Source organism: Beta vulgaris, chromosome 5 (genome assembly GCF_026745355.1).
Source record: "Beta vulgaris subsp. vulgaris cultivar EL10 chromosome 5, EL10.2, whole genome shotgun sequence".
NCBI classification, from domain to species: Eukaryota; Viridiplantae; Streptophyta; class Magnoliopsida; order Caryophyllales; family Amaranthaceae; genus Beta; species Beta vulgaris.
In genome coordinates this window covers 16,570,034-16,585,725 of record NC_079206.1, presented here as the reverse complement: position 1 = coordinate 16,585,725, position 15,692 = coordinate 16,570,034, and the positions used below count along the sequence as shown (strand labels likewise).

Here is a 15,692-nt window from a genome sequence, read left to right as displayed (position 1 = left end):
ACCCTTGAAGTTTGTCTTAGTACTCAAAATACTCTTATTGAATTTTGAAGTTCAAAGTTTAAGTTTCAAGGGTACCTTAGAAAATTAATGCACTGGAATTTCGGTTTATGATAAGGGTATTTTGAGCCTAAACACAAAGTTCAGGGGTATCTGAGGAATTTCCCAAATGTGAGGGAAAATTTGAGAATTACGTCAAATCTCAGGGGTACATGAGGAAATTTCCAAAAAAAAAATCCCACCTACTTTATTTGTAAACCCAATTCATTAGCATAAGAAAATCTTTCCTTTTGACCATTGTTGTATTCGTCTTCTTTCCTCTTGTTTTTTTATCAACCAACTTCCTTAATTATAAATTAAGTTAAGCTTATATCAAATGCTTATAATGGATCTAATAAAAAAAAATCAACTTTTAGCTAGTTCAGCAATAAAATTACTTCAAATCTTCTTTTTCTTTACTGGAGGTTTTTTTTTTGAGGGGAAAAGTGCATCATGTGTTAAAGTAAATCAATATCCGCCAAAGTTTGTAGACTTTGCGGGAACGAGTTCATACATACATACTCCAGATTATCATTAGTTGCCCACCTAGCTATAGAATGAGCAACCGTATTTCCTGCTCGTCTCATGTGCACACAATGAAAGAAAGAGAAAGAAGAACTAAATTCCAAAATATCATCGAAAATGTGGAAGACAGGAGCATCACCATGAATGCTTGAATTGAGAGCTTTTACCACACTCGTCGCATCGCACTCCAGAATAACCTTATCAAACCCCATCCTCCGTGCCACACCCCCCCCCCCTTGGAGCTCCGGCCTCAGCTAGCTCGGGCGACCATCGAACCCTCAACTTCTTCACACCAGTCACACGAAGCACGCCCCACTCATCTCGAATCACCATGCCAAACTGCACCTCCTGCTTCAGGGTTATATGAGCGTCCACATTTATTTTGACAACATTGGCAGGGGGTAACTTCCACGACGCAACCGATGTGAAATGTGGTATAACAGGACCCCTACTCACCTTGTCCTTATAAGCACCATACTCATCGCTTAGTTTCACAAATCCAGCAGCCACCATAACAGGGGGAAGGGGCTTATCTGGTTCAAAAAGCGTGGTATTCCTACAGGACCAAGCAGCCCAGGCAAGTGACACAAAATGTACAAGCTGCTCCTTAGGAAACTTCCCCGCCACCCACTGGAGCAGTTCCGAGCACGAAGTCCTCGACGCCTGCATTAACAGACCCATAAAGTCACTATGAACCCATATCTCACTAGCAAGTTTCCAATCAAACAGTGCATGTATAATAGACTCCTCAACATGACCACACACCAAACACACACTAGACTTACGGACGTGCCGTTGTCTAAAGACATCCATTACTCCCAAGCTTCCTTTGCACGCTCTCCAGACAAAGTGACACAATTTAGAAGGACCATTTATCTTCCACGCTACCCGCCACAAATCATTCTCCCTAGCGCCATTAAGAAGTTCCCAAGTTCGCATATGCCCGAGGCGCCTTAACCAATACCCTGACCTCACTGTGTAAATGCCATCCGAAGCAGGCCACCACTACCTCGAATCACATCGGCTAGATATCGGCAACGGGATATCCAAAACTATTTGTCTCTCGTCTTCTGTGAATGTTGCTTGCACAGCCTCCAAGTCCCAAGAGGCGTTTTTCGCATCAATAAGATCATGCACGAGTAAATCCATGTTGCTATCCGGTCGTGGAGTTTGGACCACATGGTTACCCGCCCATTGTACCCACGCTTCCTGCCATACATTAATAGATGCTCCATTCCCTACCCTCCACTTCAGACCCTTAAGAAGAAGCGACTTGGCTCCCCGAGTACTTCTCCAGCTATAACTCGGATCAAACCCCCTTAAAGCCTCCAGAAAGTGCGAGTTTTTATAATACCTTGCTTTGAGGACCCCATGAAGTAAGGATGGACCTTCCATGCCTAATCTCCACCCTTGCTTAGCAAGAAGAGCTTGGTTAAAACATTTTAAATCCCGGAATCCCATGCCTCCCATAGCTTTTGGAAGACATAATGTCTCCCATCGATGCCAATGCATTTTTCGGGAATTCGCACTAGAACCCCACAAAAAACGTGCAAGTATTGCATGAATTTCATCAATGATCCCTTCCGGAATCTTGAATGTGCTCATCATATAAGTCGGAATGGCTTGGGCTACAGCTTTAATCAACACTTCATTTCTTGGTCTCGACAGGAGTTTCTCCTTCCACCCTTGAAGTTTCTTCCAAATCCTCTCTTTCAAACAAGCAAACACCATTTTCTTTGATCTCCCAATTATCGTAGGCAATCCAAAATATTTCTCATGCTTTTCAACTTCTCGAATCCCCAACAACTCCACAATCTCTTGCTTTCTCGCTGATATAACAGACTTGCTAAAAGCTACTTCCGTCATGTTGAAATTAACTTTCTGACCAGATGCTCTTTCATACGTTTTGATTATATCAGCCACTTTAGAACATTCCTGTAGATTAGCTCTAGCAAACAATATACTGTCATCAGCAAAAAAGAGGTGAGATATTCTCGGAGCACCCCTACACATACTAACACCATGAATTGTGTTATCCGAAGCCGCTTTCCTAAGCAAAATTGAAAAAGCATCAGCACAAATAAGGAACAAATAGGGAGAAATTGGGTCCCCCTGTCTGAGGCCTCGGGAAGAAATCAATGAACCTGTGATGCACCCATTATACATAAAAGAAAAAGAGACACTTGAAATGCATGTCATAATCCGCTATATCCAAGTATGAGAAAAACCCATTCTGCCCATAACTTTCTCTAAAACCCCACTCTAAGCTTTACCCATATCAAGCTTTAGTGCCACATTACCCTCTTTTCCATCCCCTCGTATCTTCATAGCATGAAAGATTTCAAAAGCAATCAAGGCATTATCTGTGATCAGTCTTTTCGGAACAAACACACTTTATTGACTCGATATAATGGACCCTAACATTGCTTTTACTTTATTTATTTGCAAGAGTCTTCGAAATTATCTTGTACAACACATTCCACAAGCTTATAAGGCGGAATTCTGACATTATTTTTGGATCATTAATTTGGATCAACACAATACAAGTACGATTTACCTCCGAGAGCTCCACCTCCCCACGCCACCACGCATGCACAAATTCCCCAACCCTACCATTGCCTCATTAAAACGACTAGGGTGCTTAGTTGCAAACAAGTGCTCAAAATAGTTCGAAATTACCACTTCCATGTCCTCCTTCGACTATTTCCATTCCCCATTATCATCAATCAACCCTGCAATGCGATTTCGCTTCTTACGCTGCAACGCCTTGTGATAGAAATAGTGTGTGTTTTTATCCCCATCTCGAAGTTCATTTGCCCGTGCCGGCGCATGCCAATAGGACTCCTCAAGTTTACGCAACATATTCAACTCTTCCATAATAGCAGTACATTGCTGTAAAGCTTGTGCATCTACCTGTCCTCTATGCACCCCTGTTAGCCTACATTCAGCCTGTTTGATTCGTTTTTTCACCACCCCAAATGTATTGACAGTCCAACTAGTTAACCTACCTGCAACCGTCGCAATACGCGAGTGAATAGAGCTACTAGCCCCCTCTAACCAAGCCTCGGCCACCAGTGCACCACATTCTTCATTTGACAACCATAAAGATTCAAACCGGAAAAGTTTCCCATGGTTTCGATGAGGACGTTGTGCATCAAATTTCAACAATATAGCTGCATGATCTAAATGACAAATAAGAAAGTGTATAACCTCGTTGTATGAAACATTGTACACCACCAAACATCCGCCATTAATCGGTCTAAACGCTCGCGCAAGATAGTATCAATAGTAAGACCTCGTTGCCACATGAAAGTACTATCACGATATCCCAAATCACGACACCTGCACATCTCCATAGCACCTCGAAAAGCATCCATCTAGCGCTCGCCCCAAATCACACCCCCTTCCTTTTCTTGCGCCCCAATTGAAATCCCCAAACATCATCATAGGGAGAGTGTTCCTATTCACAATATTCGTCATTAACTCCCATGTCAATCGCTTGTTAGACGCCTCCGGCCATCCGTAAATCCCAACCCCCTTCCACATAGCATGCCCTCCTCCTCCCCCTACATCAAATTCAATATGGTGATTCGAATAGGAATAAATAGATACTTCTACCTCCCTCCACCGCAATCCCATGCTACCGGATCTCCCATTACTACTCCTACATAAACCGTTAGTAAAGCCACATCTATTTCTAATAAGTTCCAATCTTTGAGCATCAATTTTTGTCTCCATAACAAAGACAATATCCGGCCTATCTCTGCAGCACCAGTCCTGGAGAGCTTTGACTGTCAATGGGTTGCCAAGCCCATTGCAGTTCCAGCTTAGGATTTTCATTGTCCTTCGCGGGGTTGGTGCATACCAACCTCCGCTACTTGGGATTCCATAAAACCCTTATTCGACACTTCCATTCTATGAGACCCCTCACAGTCTCCTTGCATACTGTCCCCCTCCTACTCCCACCATCCACTCTTGCTTCTCTTTCCACTATAGCCCCCTTCTGCATTGTCATCATTTACTACCATCTCATCTGCTAGTTTGCGCTTGTCGCCCGTGGTAGTAGTCATCACAGTAGTTGCAGTGTTATCCTAAAGAAAAATCATATTCTCCTCCCCGATTCTTCCCTTCTTAGCCCCACCCTTCGTCACTATTTTTACTTTCCGCCCAACGTTTTTAGAGCCAGCACACCCCATATTAAACAACAAACCAGTAGGGAGACTTACATCAATAGAAGCTACCTCATGCCCCAGCATACTTGGAGGAGAAAGTGAGGACGTCTGGGCACCCACCTTCGGCATACATTCAATAGCAACATGTCCCCCACTTGCTTCCCCTTCCACGCTAACTTCAGCTGTAGCCCCCTTCTCACGCTGCTCTTCCCCATGTTTCACAAAATCCAACTTTCGGGAATGCGACAAGAAAGTCTTCGCCTCCTCAAGCTGCTTTTGCCGCCCTTTCCTTGGTGAGGCCCGAAGCCACACCCCCATTATTTTTCCAACTCCCTATCATCATTTCATTGCAATCACGCTCAATATGACCAATCGTGCCACACGCATAAGAAAATGTAGGTAATCGTTCATATGTCAAGTCTATAGTTACCACCACTCCACTCGAATTACGAATCTTAAAAACTCTATGCAGTGGTTTTGTCACATCCAAAGAGATTTTTATTCTCATTGAGGTATCCCACGTTATGCCATTCACCTCAACCTCCATTATAGAACCCAACCGATTGCCGATAATCCGCACATGTTCCTCCGATTGGCAATCCATAGGGAGATTATAGAGTCTAACCCAGAAAGGGCAATGAGTTAAGGTGATTTTGGATGGTTGCACGCTCCCGTCAATCTCATTCATCATCACTAGATGTTGATAAAAGGTCCATGGACGCCCCTCCAACACCTAATTTCTATCCCGTCCATTCGCAAATTGAACCACGTCATTCGAAAAATAGTTGTTTTCGAAATGGACCAAATTTGAGACATAGTCCTTTTGAAAGCTTGAAATTATAGGCTGTAGCAGTCATTACTTTCCCCACGATCGATAAATCAATCATAGGGTTTTTGTTGTGGTTAACATTAATGTATCCTACCGCAATAACTTCCTCCTCTACATTTGTAATACGTAGACTTGCACACCAAGTTATGATTTTGTCAGTCATGGCTGACTAGTTCCCCAAACTAGGGCAACAGACTCGCCCATCGAGACTTGGATGACTCGAAAAACAAGACTCACACTCAAATCCTAGGGAGAAAACCTAGAGAGAGACTAGTAAGGAGATCCCTAAATTACTTGTTTACATGTTGGTTTTGTTTTTCATCTCAATTTCAAGTCTTCGTTCTTGTTAAGAAATATTTGGGTTTTCAGAAAAAACATAAATGATATAAAAGAAAAAAAAGATGCAAGTTCAACAATTCTTCTTAGCTCCTAGCCCAAGTTAATTTCTGACGCCTACTAAAATCCTTCTATAGTATGGGTCTTCGAAATAATTTTTTCTTAGTGACATGATATTTTAATCATTTCACTATAAATCATTTAATTATACATCATTTCAATTTTCTTTGTAGATGGAGCTTTAAGTCTTTTTTGGTATGACCTCATGTTAGTCGCTTAATAAACTTATTACTAATTATTCCCTATTTTTCTTTTAACTTACTCACTTCGATTTGGAGTAGAATCAAGGAGAAATTTTAAAAGTTAGAGAGAAAATATAAAAAGACGGAGATGGAAAAGTTAGAGTGCGAAACTAAAAAAGGTGGCTAGAGAAATTTTATTAAGGTGGGTTAATTCAAAAGTGGATCACGTGATTAAATAAAGAGCAAAAGTAGATGAGACATATTACTAAAATTAAAAAAACAACTATACGTAGATTAAAAGAAGCAAACAATAAATTAAGGAAAGTATTTAGATCAAATGAAACGCAGGTAGTATGGTATTATATTATAGTTTACTAGAAAATTTAGGCTTCCACAATACAAGTGAATTAGTTTCATTATTTAGTCGTATTCATGTCATGTTTAGATATTTATATATTCAGTTTTATACATTTTTAATGGATCTAATATTGGTGTGTGGTTGATATATGCATTTTAGTTTTCATGTAATTTATATAGCTCATCTTGAAATTATCTTATTACAAGTTTATAATTTTTTTGTTTACGGTCTGCTCTTCGATGCCCTAGATCAGACAATAAGTTCATGGTTTGTGCAAATATGTTGCAGTAAGATACTAATTACTCTCTAGCACTATATGCACGCGATGCGTGCAATAGTATATTAATATTTATACTATCATCAAAAAGTGTTAAAAACTAACTTAAGAGTTTAATATATATGATTAATATTGATGGACGTTATAATTTTTTATTAGCATTGCTCTAGTGTAAAGAGTAATGTTTTCAATAAAGGACTATGTTGAATTAGGATAGGTTATCTTGTATTTTGTAGATAATTCAACAACTCTCCTTTGTAAACGATGATTTAGGCTATGTTATTTGTTTATTTATTAAAAAATGCATACATATATTTTATATATGTATTTCATGATGAGTTGTAGTTTAATTCAATTTCACTGAGTAATTGAGGTATTTAGGCATACTATAGTAAGTAGTATTTCAATAAAAAAAATTATAAATTGATAATATCTGATGATGTATGTTTATCTCTTTAATTATTTATCATCGCAACTAATTGTGAGCCCCAAAATATAAAAAAAATGAATATTCTCTAAGTTTTTTTTTTAATTATTTTGTGGTTTGTTAATGCATGTTATTTGAAACTATAAATTGATAACAAGAATATCTGTCAATCTTTGCTTTTATAATTGTTTGAAAATTGATCTAGCCGTTCGTTTATAGTTTTAATTGTGAGATTCTTTTCACATATTTTTATGTGTTTCTTTTATAATGTAGAACTTCCCTTATTATCCATATTTGTAAATAGGGGTGTAAGCGTACTACGAAAAGTCCAGAGTCCAATCCAGTCCAGTCCAAACTTGTCGGACTGGACTGGACAGAAATTTTTTTGGACTGGACTCGGACTTAAATTTTCGAGTCCAAATATTTTTGGACTGGATTTGGACTCATCCCTTTGGAGTCCAATAAGTCCAGTCCAGTCCAAAAATATTTTTATATATAATATATATTTAATACATATATATGTATATATTAAAAAAAAATTGATATATTTTTAAAATTTTGGAGTTTTCAACCTTCCGTCTCTAAATATTTCAACAGGCGCCAGACAATTTTACTTGGCGCCAGACTATTGCACTTAGCTCCATTTGTTAAATAAGTAAATTATACTAGCAGTACTGCAGTAGTAGGCTAGTAGCCGACTAATTCTATCTCACTTCACTCCTCAGTCCTTACTACTCACTTTCTCTTACTCTTCATTTTCTTTCTACCTCGCTGTCTCAACTCTCGCATTCTCTATTTCTCCCTCAGATTAATTCTCAGTCTCTCTGCTTCCTGTCAACTTAGATCAAGATAAGCATCTAATTCAACTTTTTATTCATAGTATTTTACTTTAATTTAGGATTTCAATCTAATTTGTGGATATTGATAATTGAATCAGATGTCAAATACTCAAGCATCTCAAAAAACATTGTGAATCATTGAATCTAAATCGGAAAAAAGATATAATAATTTGACTGGACTGGACTGGATTCGGACTCAAGAAAAAATTATCGAACTGAATTGGACTGGACTCAAAAAATATTTGGATCGGACTTGGACTCAATTTCTCGAGTCCAAAAAACTTTGGACTGGATTTGGATTTGGCAAAGTCCAATCCAGTCCAATCCACTTACACCCCTATTTGTAAATGAGGAAAGAATCAAGAAAATCTTTTCTTTATAGTTTTTTGTGAGATTAAGGGTATAAAAGTCTTTTCAAAAGGGGACACAATAGCTCCCCCTTGACTTATATAATAGAGATTATATGGGTTATGTCTATAGATTTGGTCCTTTATTGAATTAACAATCAGAATTATGCATAGCATGTCAAAACATTAGTATAGTTTAGGTATTGAGTATTTTTGTACTAACTCTTATTTTGCTTTTTCTACTTAGTAAAGCATGGAATCAAAAGACAATTAGTATTTTTTTATGGTACATTATAATAAGTTATGGAATCCATCTTTCAAGTGAGTGACCTAACAAATCAAGAAGAAAAAAATGATCAAAGCTAGGGTTGGTTCCAGTGTCGACGTCCACCACGGCAACAGAACTAGAGTGACCTTTTTATATAGATAATCTGTTGCACAGTTAGCCTAACGGAAAATGTAATTTATGGAGCACGTAGTCAACTAATTAATTGAGTATCAACCACATATATATCACTGATGAGAGTATGTATCTTTCATGGACAGTGTTATGGCAGAATTTTTTGACAGGATAACATTGACACGATGACGCGATGATTCAATCACGTAGTACCATCTGACGTAAAGACACAGAAAATGCAAACCGAAGACACAGCGGAGGATGCACAATTAAGAGCAGTGCATTGAATGATAACGGTCCAGCCAAATAAGGCAAGAGCATTATAAGCCATATATTCAGCCGTTAGAGAGGACAACATTGAATACGCAGGAGCGTGAGCATAGAAGATTCTCCATGATTCAAGCGTAGAGATTAATGTTATAATTAGTGAATTTATTTTTGTATTCGTTGGGGGGAAAAAGCCAAAGAAAGAAGAAGGCATATAAAGGGAGAGAGAGGTCAATGATATGTTTTTAACGATTTTGTGAGAAAGACATTAGAGTGAACTAAGCATTCTTGTAAAGACAATCAGTCACAGAGAAGATAGTGAACTATATTAGTTTGGTGGATTCCAACCACCCGCGGTTTTTTACCCACCTTCATTGGGTTTTCCGCGTCACCACTTTTGTGTGTTCATCCCCTTGGACTCCCCTTTGCATTCTTTTGTCGCAACAACTTTGACATCATCTAGTTGACAAAGTGATAAATTTTAGCATAAACAGACAGGAATAACAACCTTAAAGAATTCGCATCACCCTGATTGTTTCCTTCCCCAAAAATGCTCTGAATATTGATAGTTTGATTAATCTTGCGGTCGAAGCTATACAATCGTCTGACGAAGTACCCGTGCCAGACGTTCGAGGAAGTCAAGTCGCGAGCGTTAGCACAGATGAGGTTGGAGGAAGACGATGCCATCCTCAACACCATATCCACCCGACGCGCATCTGATACTCCTGCCGATCGGAAGGCTTTCGTCCCTAAGAAGAACAACTGGCGAAGTCACCCTTATAGCCGTTCAAACCAGGTAAATAATGTTACTGACGTTGTTGAAAGTGCAGGTAACATCGTAAGGATGGAGTCGCCAACTTTCCCTGCTCTAGACTCCTATGGATTTTCTGTTGATGTCGGAGGTGTCGTGAATGCTTTATCCAAAATCGGAGCGCCAGTTCGTTGGCCAAAAAAGAGCGACCGTCCGGAGGCGCAAAAAGATCAATCAAAGTGGTGTCAGTTCCATCATGACCAGGCCATAAGATGGAGGAGTGCATCGCGTTGCGACGAGAAGTCGCGTTCATGCTCAATAAGGGCCATCTTAAGGACCTCTTGAGCGATAAAGGTAAAGCATCATTTAGTAGAAATAGCGCGCAGACCGACCCTCCTGCGTCGCCCACACACGTAAAGGTAATCAACGTTATCTCTGGTGGATCTGATGTATGTGGACTAACGTATTCCGCAGCCAAAAGGCTAGCAAGAGAGGGTACCCCGTCGTCCGCCGTTTATAAATCTTGCAGGTCAGCTGAGGAACGCAAGCTCGAAGCAATGGCGATAACCTTGACGACGACGACGTCTGCGACGTGGAGCATCACGACGGATTAGTCATATCCCTGACTGTCAGCAACTGCTTGTTGAAGCGAGTGTTAGTCGATGGGGGCACTCAGCCAACATCATATTCAAAAGCGCCTCGAAGGTATGGGTTTGTGCGATAAAGATATTACTAAAAAATCTACTGTTTTGGTAGGTTTAGTGGAGAGGCTCAACATACTGTCGGAGAGATCACATGCCAACGCTAGCCAAAGGCGTCAACCTGCCAACAGATTTAACGTTGTGGAGCCCGTCAGCGTACAATATCATCCTCGGTACCCCATGGATACATAAGATGAAGGCCGTCCCTTCAACCTATCATCAATCGCTGAAGTTTCCTACCAAATGGGGGGTCCAAGAAATAAAGGGCGAGCAGAAGTCTGCAAGGGAATGTTATAGTTCGTCCTCAAACCCCAAAAGCGACTATCTAGCAATTAAAGGATGGGTCACGCCCGACGCGCCAGCGAGCAGGATGGATAAGTGATGCTCGATCCATCCATCCCCGATCGTGTCGCCCGAATTGGAGCGACATTGTCGCAAGAAATACGAGGTCAGTTAGTTGATTTCTTGAAAACTAACCAAGATTGTTTTGCTTGGTCCCATGAAGATATGACAGGAATCAGTCCCGACGTCATTACGCATAAGCTCAACGTCGACCCTGCTCACAAGCCTGTAAAGCAGAAAAGACGCAAGTTCGCTCCTGAAAGGAACCAAGTCATCAATGATGAGGTCCAGAAACTGATCGATACTGGAAAGATCCGCGAGGTAAAATACCCAGATTGGCTAGCCAACGTCGTGGTGGTCAGCAAAAAGAACGGGAAGTGGAGAGTCTGCATCGACTTCACGATTTAACAAAGCATGTCCAAGGATCCGTTCACTCCCTCATATAGATGCAATGGTCGACGCGACGGCCGGTCACGAGCTTTTAACGTTCATGGACGCGTATTCCGGGTACAACTAAATATTGATGCATCCAGACGACCAAGAAAAGACCGCGTTTGTTAAAAGGTATATATTGTTACAAGGTTATGCCTTTTGGTTTGAAAAATGCAGGTGCCACATATCAGCGACTGGTTAATCAAATGTTTAAAGATCAACTGGGTGACACTATGGAAGTGTACATCGACGATATGCTCGTCAAATCCAAGCAAGCAGGCGATCACATTCAGCATCTGTCGGAGGCTTTCGACGTATTACGAAGGTATGGCATGAAATTAAACCCTACTAAATGCACCTTTGGAGTGTCCGCAGGAAACTTTTTGGGGTACGTTGTGACGCAACGAGGAATTGAAGCCAGCCAAGACAAATAAAAGCCATTCAACATTCATCCCCACGAAGCGTCAAGGAAGTGCAAAAGTTGACTGGTCGCGTAGCTGCGTTGAATCGTTTCATATCCCGGTCATCTGAGAAATGTCACCTATTTTATGACGTCCTGAGAAAGAACAAGGGCTTCGAATGGACGCAACAACACGAAGACGCACTGCAAAACTTAAAAGCTACTTAACATCGCGCCATTATTGTCAAACCAAATATCGGGGAAACGTTGCAGCTCTATCTCGCGGTAAGAACGTGTCCGTCAGCGCTGTCCAGATGCGGGAAGCGGAGAGCCAGCTACCAATATACTATGTCAGTAAGTCTCTGCTAGACGCGGAGACCAGGTATTCTTCATTAGAAAAGCTCATTTTAGCCATAGTCGTAGCTGTTAAAAACTTAGGCACTATTTTGAAACACATATGTTGTCGTTATGACTAATTATCCTATCAAGTCTGTCTTGCGACATCCGAATTGACAGGTCGCATGAGCAAGTGGGCAATAGCACTCAGCGCGTACGATATCCAGTTTCATCCAAGAACCGCTGTCAAGTCACAAGCTTTGGCTGATTTTGTGGCAGACTTTAGCCAGAGCTAGAAAAGCTCGCGACGACGAAGTCGCAAGGATTAATCAAGTGAACGACGACTCTGGATATTGTTTGTTGATGGATCTTCTAATTTTCGTGGTGCAGGTCTAGGCATTGTGCTAAAGTCACCACAAGGGGGAAGATAGCGAGCCATTTGCTGTGAATTTAGAGCGACGAATAACGAAGCCGAGTACGAGGCGCTCATAGCCGAATGACGTTAGCAGAGACATGGGAGCGAAAGCATTGAAAGTCTTCAGCGATTCACTGTTGATAGTCAGCCAAGTCAAAGGCGAATTCGCGCAAAAGACTCTAAAATGGCCATGTATTTAGAAATAGCTCAGAGTAAAAGTAAAGTGTTTAATTCGTTTGACATTTTGCAGATACCTAGGGACCAGAATACACAAGCGATGCATTGGCCAATCTCGAATCTTCTTTAAGGGACGTTTCATTTACGTCTGTCCCTATTGTTCATTTGATAAACCCTGCTATCGCTAGGAGTATGGGGGACGCTGTCGCAACGACGACCGATCAACCTCGAATCATGGGGTCGTCAATAATGTCGATAATCCCGCACCAAAAGCGACCCTGACGACGAGGAATAGTGTCAGTTGGACAAAACCATTTTATGATTTCCTTGCTAACGATGTACTCCCAACAGATAAGGCGGAAGCACGCAGAATTCGATTCAAGGCGTCGCGATACGTACTCATTCAAGGAGTACTGTTAAAAAAGTCTGCCGAGGGCCCCTACCTACGCTGTTTGGAGAAGGAGCATGGGGGCAAGTCCTGAAGGACATGCAGATGGCACTTGTGGAAATCATTCAGGAGGACGCAGCTTGTTCCAACAGAGTATTGCGCATGGGCTATTATTGGCCAACAATGAGGAAGACGCAATAAGGTATGTCGCCAAAGTGATAGTTGTCAACGACATGCAGGTATGACGCACAAACCTGTGAACTTTTGCATCCTACTCTAACACCTTGGCCTTTCATGAAGTGGGGCATGGACATAGTTGGTAAATTACCTCCAGCCCCAGGTCAGAAGGTCTTTATGTTGGCACTAACTGACTACTTTTCTAAGTGGATTGAAGCAGGTTCTTTTCAACAGGTACGCGATAAGGAAGTGATTTCCTTTATATACACTAACATATTTGCAGGTTTGGCGTCCCGTCCGAGATAATATGCGACAACGGGTCACAATTTATCAACAACGAGACAAGATGCTTCTGCGATGAATGGGGCATAGCGCTGCTAACGTCAACGCCAAGATACCCGCAAGCCAATGGAAGGCTGAGTCATTAACAAAACGATCATTGACTCTTTAAGAAGCGGCTCGCAGCAAGAAAGGTAAGTGGCGGAGCGTTGCCTTCCATCTTATGGGCTAACTGACGACAACGCGCACCGCTACCGGACAAACTCCGTTCTCACTAGTCTATGGTTGCGAGGCTGTCTTGCCTTCGGAGGTGAGCGTCCCAACTGCGAGATACCTAGCGACGGAGCGACGGAACAGCGATGAGTTGATAAACGACCTAGATACCATTGAGGAGTTGCGCGACGCAGCGTTGGTGCGCATGGCGGCACAACAGCAAATAGTAGAGAAAAGCTTTAACAGAAACGTACAAGCCAAGTCTTTCGTCGAAGGAGATTGGGTCCTAAGGAAAGTATTCCAGAACACACAAGAGGCTAACGCTGGTAAGGTAGGTCAGAAGTGGGAAGGACCATATCAAATCAGTAAAGTAGTAGGCCATGGAGCCTACCAATTGGTCCGACGTTACGGAAGCTCCGTACCTCGTAGCTGGAATGCCACACACCTCAAACGATACTACTTTTAAAGCTAAGTGACCAGCTTTGTTTTCCCAGTTTTTTTTTTTAAAAAAAAAAAGAGATACATGTGTACACATAGAGATATAAAATAGTTGGTAATGCTATTATATCTGGGTCGCTAGGTGTTAGCGACCATAGTGTTCTCTCACTGGGTACTTGTTGAGTTGCAGGCAAATTGTCCCCATTCAACTTATTGACGTCCCGACGATTTTCACAAGGCACCAGGTAGACTTGCATCTTGCCACCATAAAAAGTGTTTTGATCTACTATTGCCTCAACTGACGTTACGACAGGGGCACAGTCATTTTAAAGAGATAACTATTGATGACATTTCAGCCATCTCCCTGACGAATACATGTAAGTTTTATGTATTTCCTACGTGTATTCTAAAAGTCGTTTAGCCCAAACGGTACGTCTGAGCGACCAGTGATGACTTTTATTAAGTCCAAACGCTGCGTCTGAACGACCAAAGATGGCTTACTAAACGCCTGACCATCCTTTAGGAACGTCAGAATAACGACCGAAACACATGCATGCAATATAAAACAAAGACATAAGGACAATGTTGCCAAAGATCAAAGCATCAACGTAATGGTCACCCCTGTAGGTGACCCAAAAAAAAAAGAGTTTAAAACGATAAGCAGTTATGGCCACCCCCATGGGCGACCCAAAAGTACAGTACAAACGGTCACTCTTTCAAGTGACCCTTAACAAAAGATTGATTAATGTTTAGATAAGAGGGGGATGGTATAAAGGGCTTAAAAACTAAACGGCAGGGACCTCTTCAGCTTCCTTCTCCTCAGACGCTTCAGCAGGGAGGACAATAGTTGGAGCCTCCTTCTCGGTTTCGGGGTCAGAAGGCACGTCAGACGCTATGAACTCAGCGCAAGATGGGGCGTTTTCATCAACTTTTGATGAAGAATCCGCCGTCGCAGCCAAGTTCTCTTCGTCCATCAGATCCTTCATGGATCCCATGAACTGGAGGTATAGGTCAATTTCCTTCTGTGGCGTCCACGACGCCGTCTTCTTCATTAAAAACTGGTACATCAGCTTAGCCCTGACCCTAGTCGTCACCTCAGCCTCGAGCTTGGAGCGTCTGATCCCATAACGAGAAGACTCCTCCAACTTAGTCGCCCTCTGCCTTATCTCTTCTAGCTCCTCCCCATTCTTCTGCAAAGTCTTTTTCATGTCCTCCATGGCCTTCTTGCAAGACTCCACCTCATCGCTTTTGGACTTCGCGTCCAATTCAGCCTTCTCCATTCTCTGCTTCATGGTCAGATGACCTTCAGCAGAGAGGAGATCTCCCTCTTAGCCATCAGGAGATGTTGAGAAGACTGCACAAAAAGATATGATACGCATCACTTAGAGAGTCACAAGTTATTGTCATAAGTAGGCATAATGTCTGAAAAAGGAAATCGGAAGTCTATACCTGAAATAGGAGTCCTAGCCCATCCGACATCATGCGAGGAAGAGTATGTTCCTTGATCCTTTCCATCGCGCTAGGAAAAAGGAACTTGTCTGCTTCAGGCCATATGGACCGTTCCAACGACATGAAGTCATTTGGGACG

General features: G+C 41.7%; 1 protein-coding gene across 1 annotated transcript; it reads right to left on the bottom strand.

Annotated features, from left to right (window-relative positions):
• Positions 1-762: 762 nt before the first annotated feature.
• LOC130591349 (uncharacterized) lies at positions 763-1,500 on the bottom strand. The gene has a single exon (XM_057394632.1). It carries the CDS (start codon positions 1,498-1,500, stop codon positions 763-765), a length of 738 nt encoding a protein of 245 aa, XP_057250615.1.
• Between the last annotated feature and the right edge of the window lie 14,192 nt (positions 1,501-15,692).

Coding starts and splice junctions, on each gene's coding strand:
- LOC130591349 (XM_057394632.1), bottom strand. CDS start 1,500: ATGCGAACTTGGGAACTTCTTAATGGCGCTAGGGAGAATGATTTGTGG.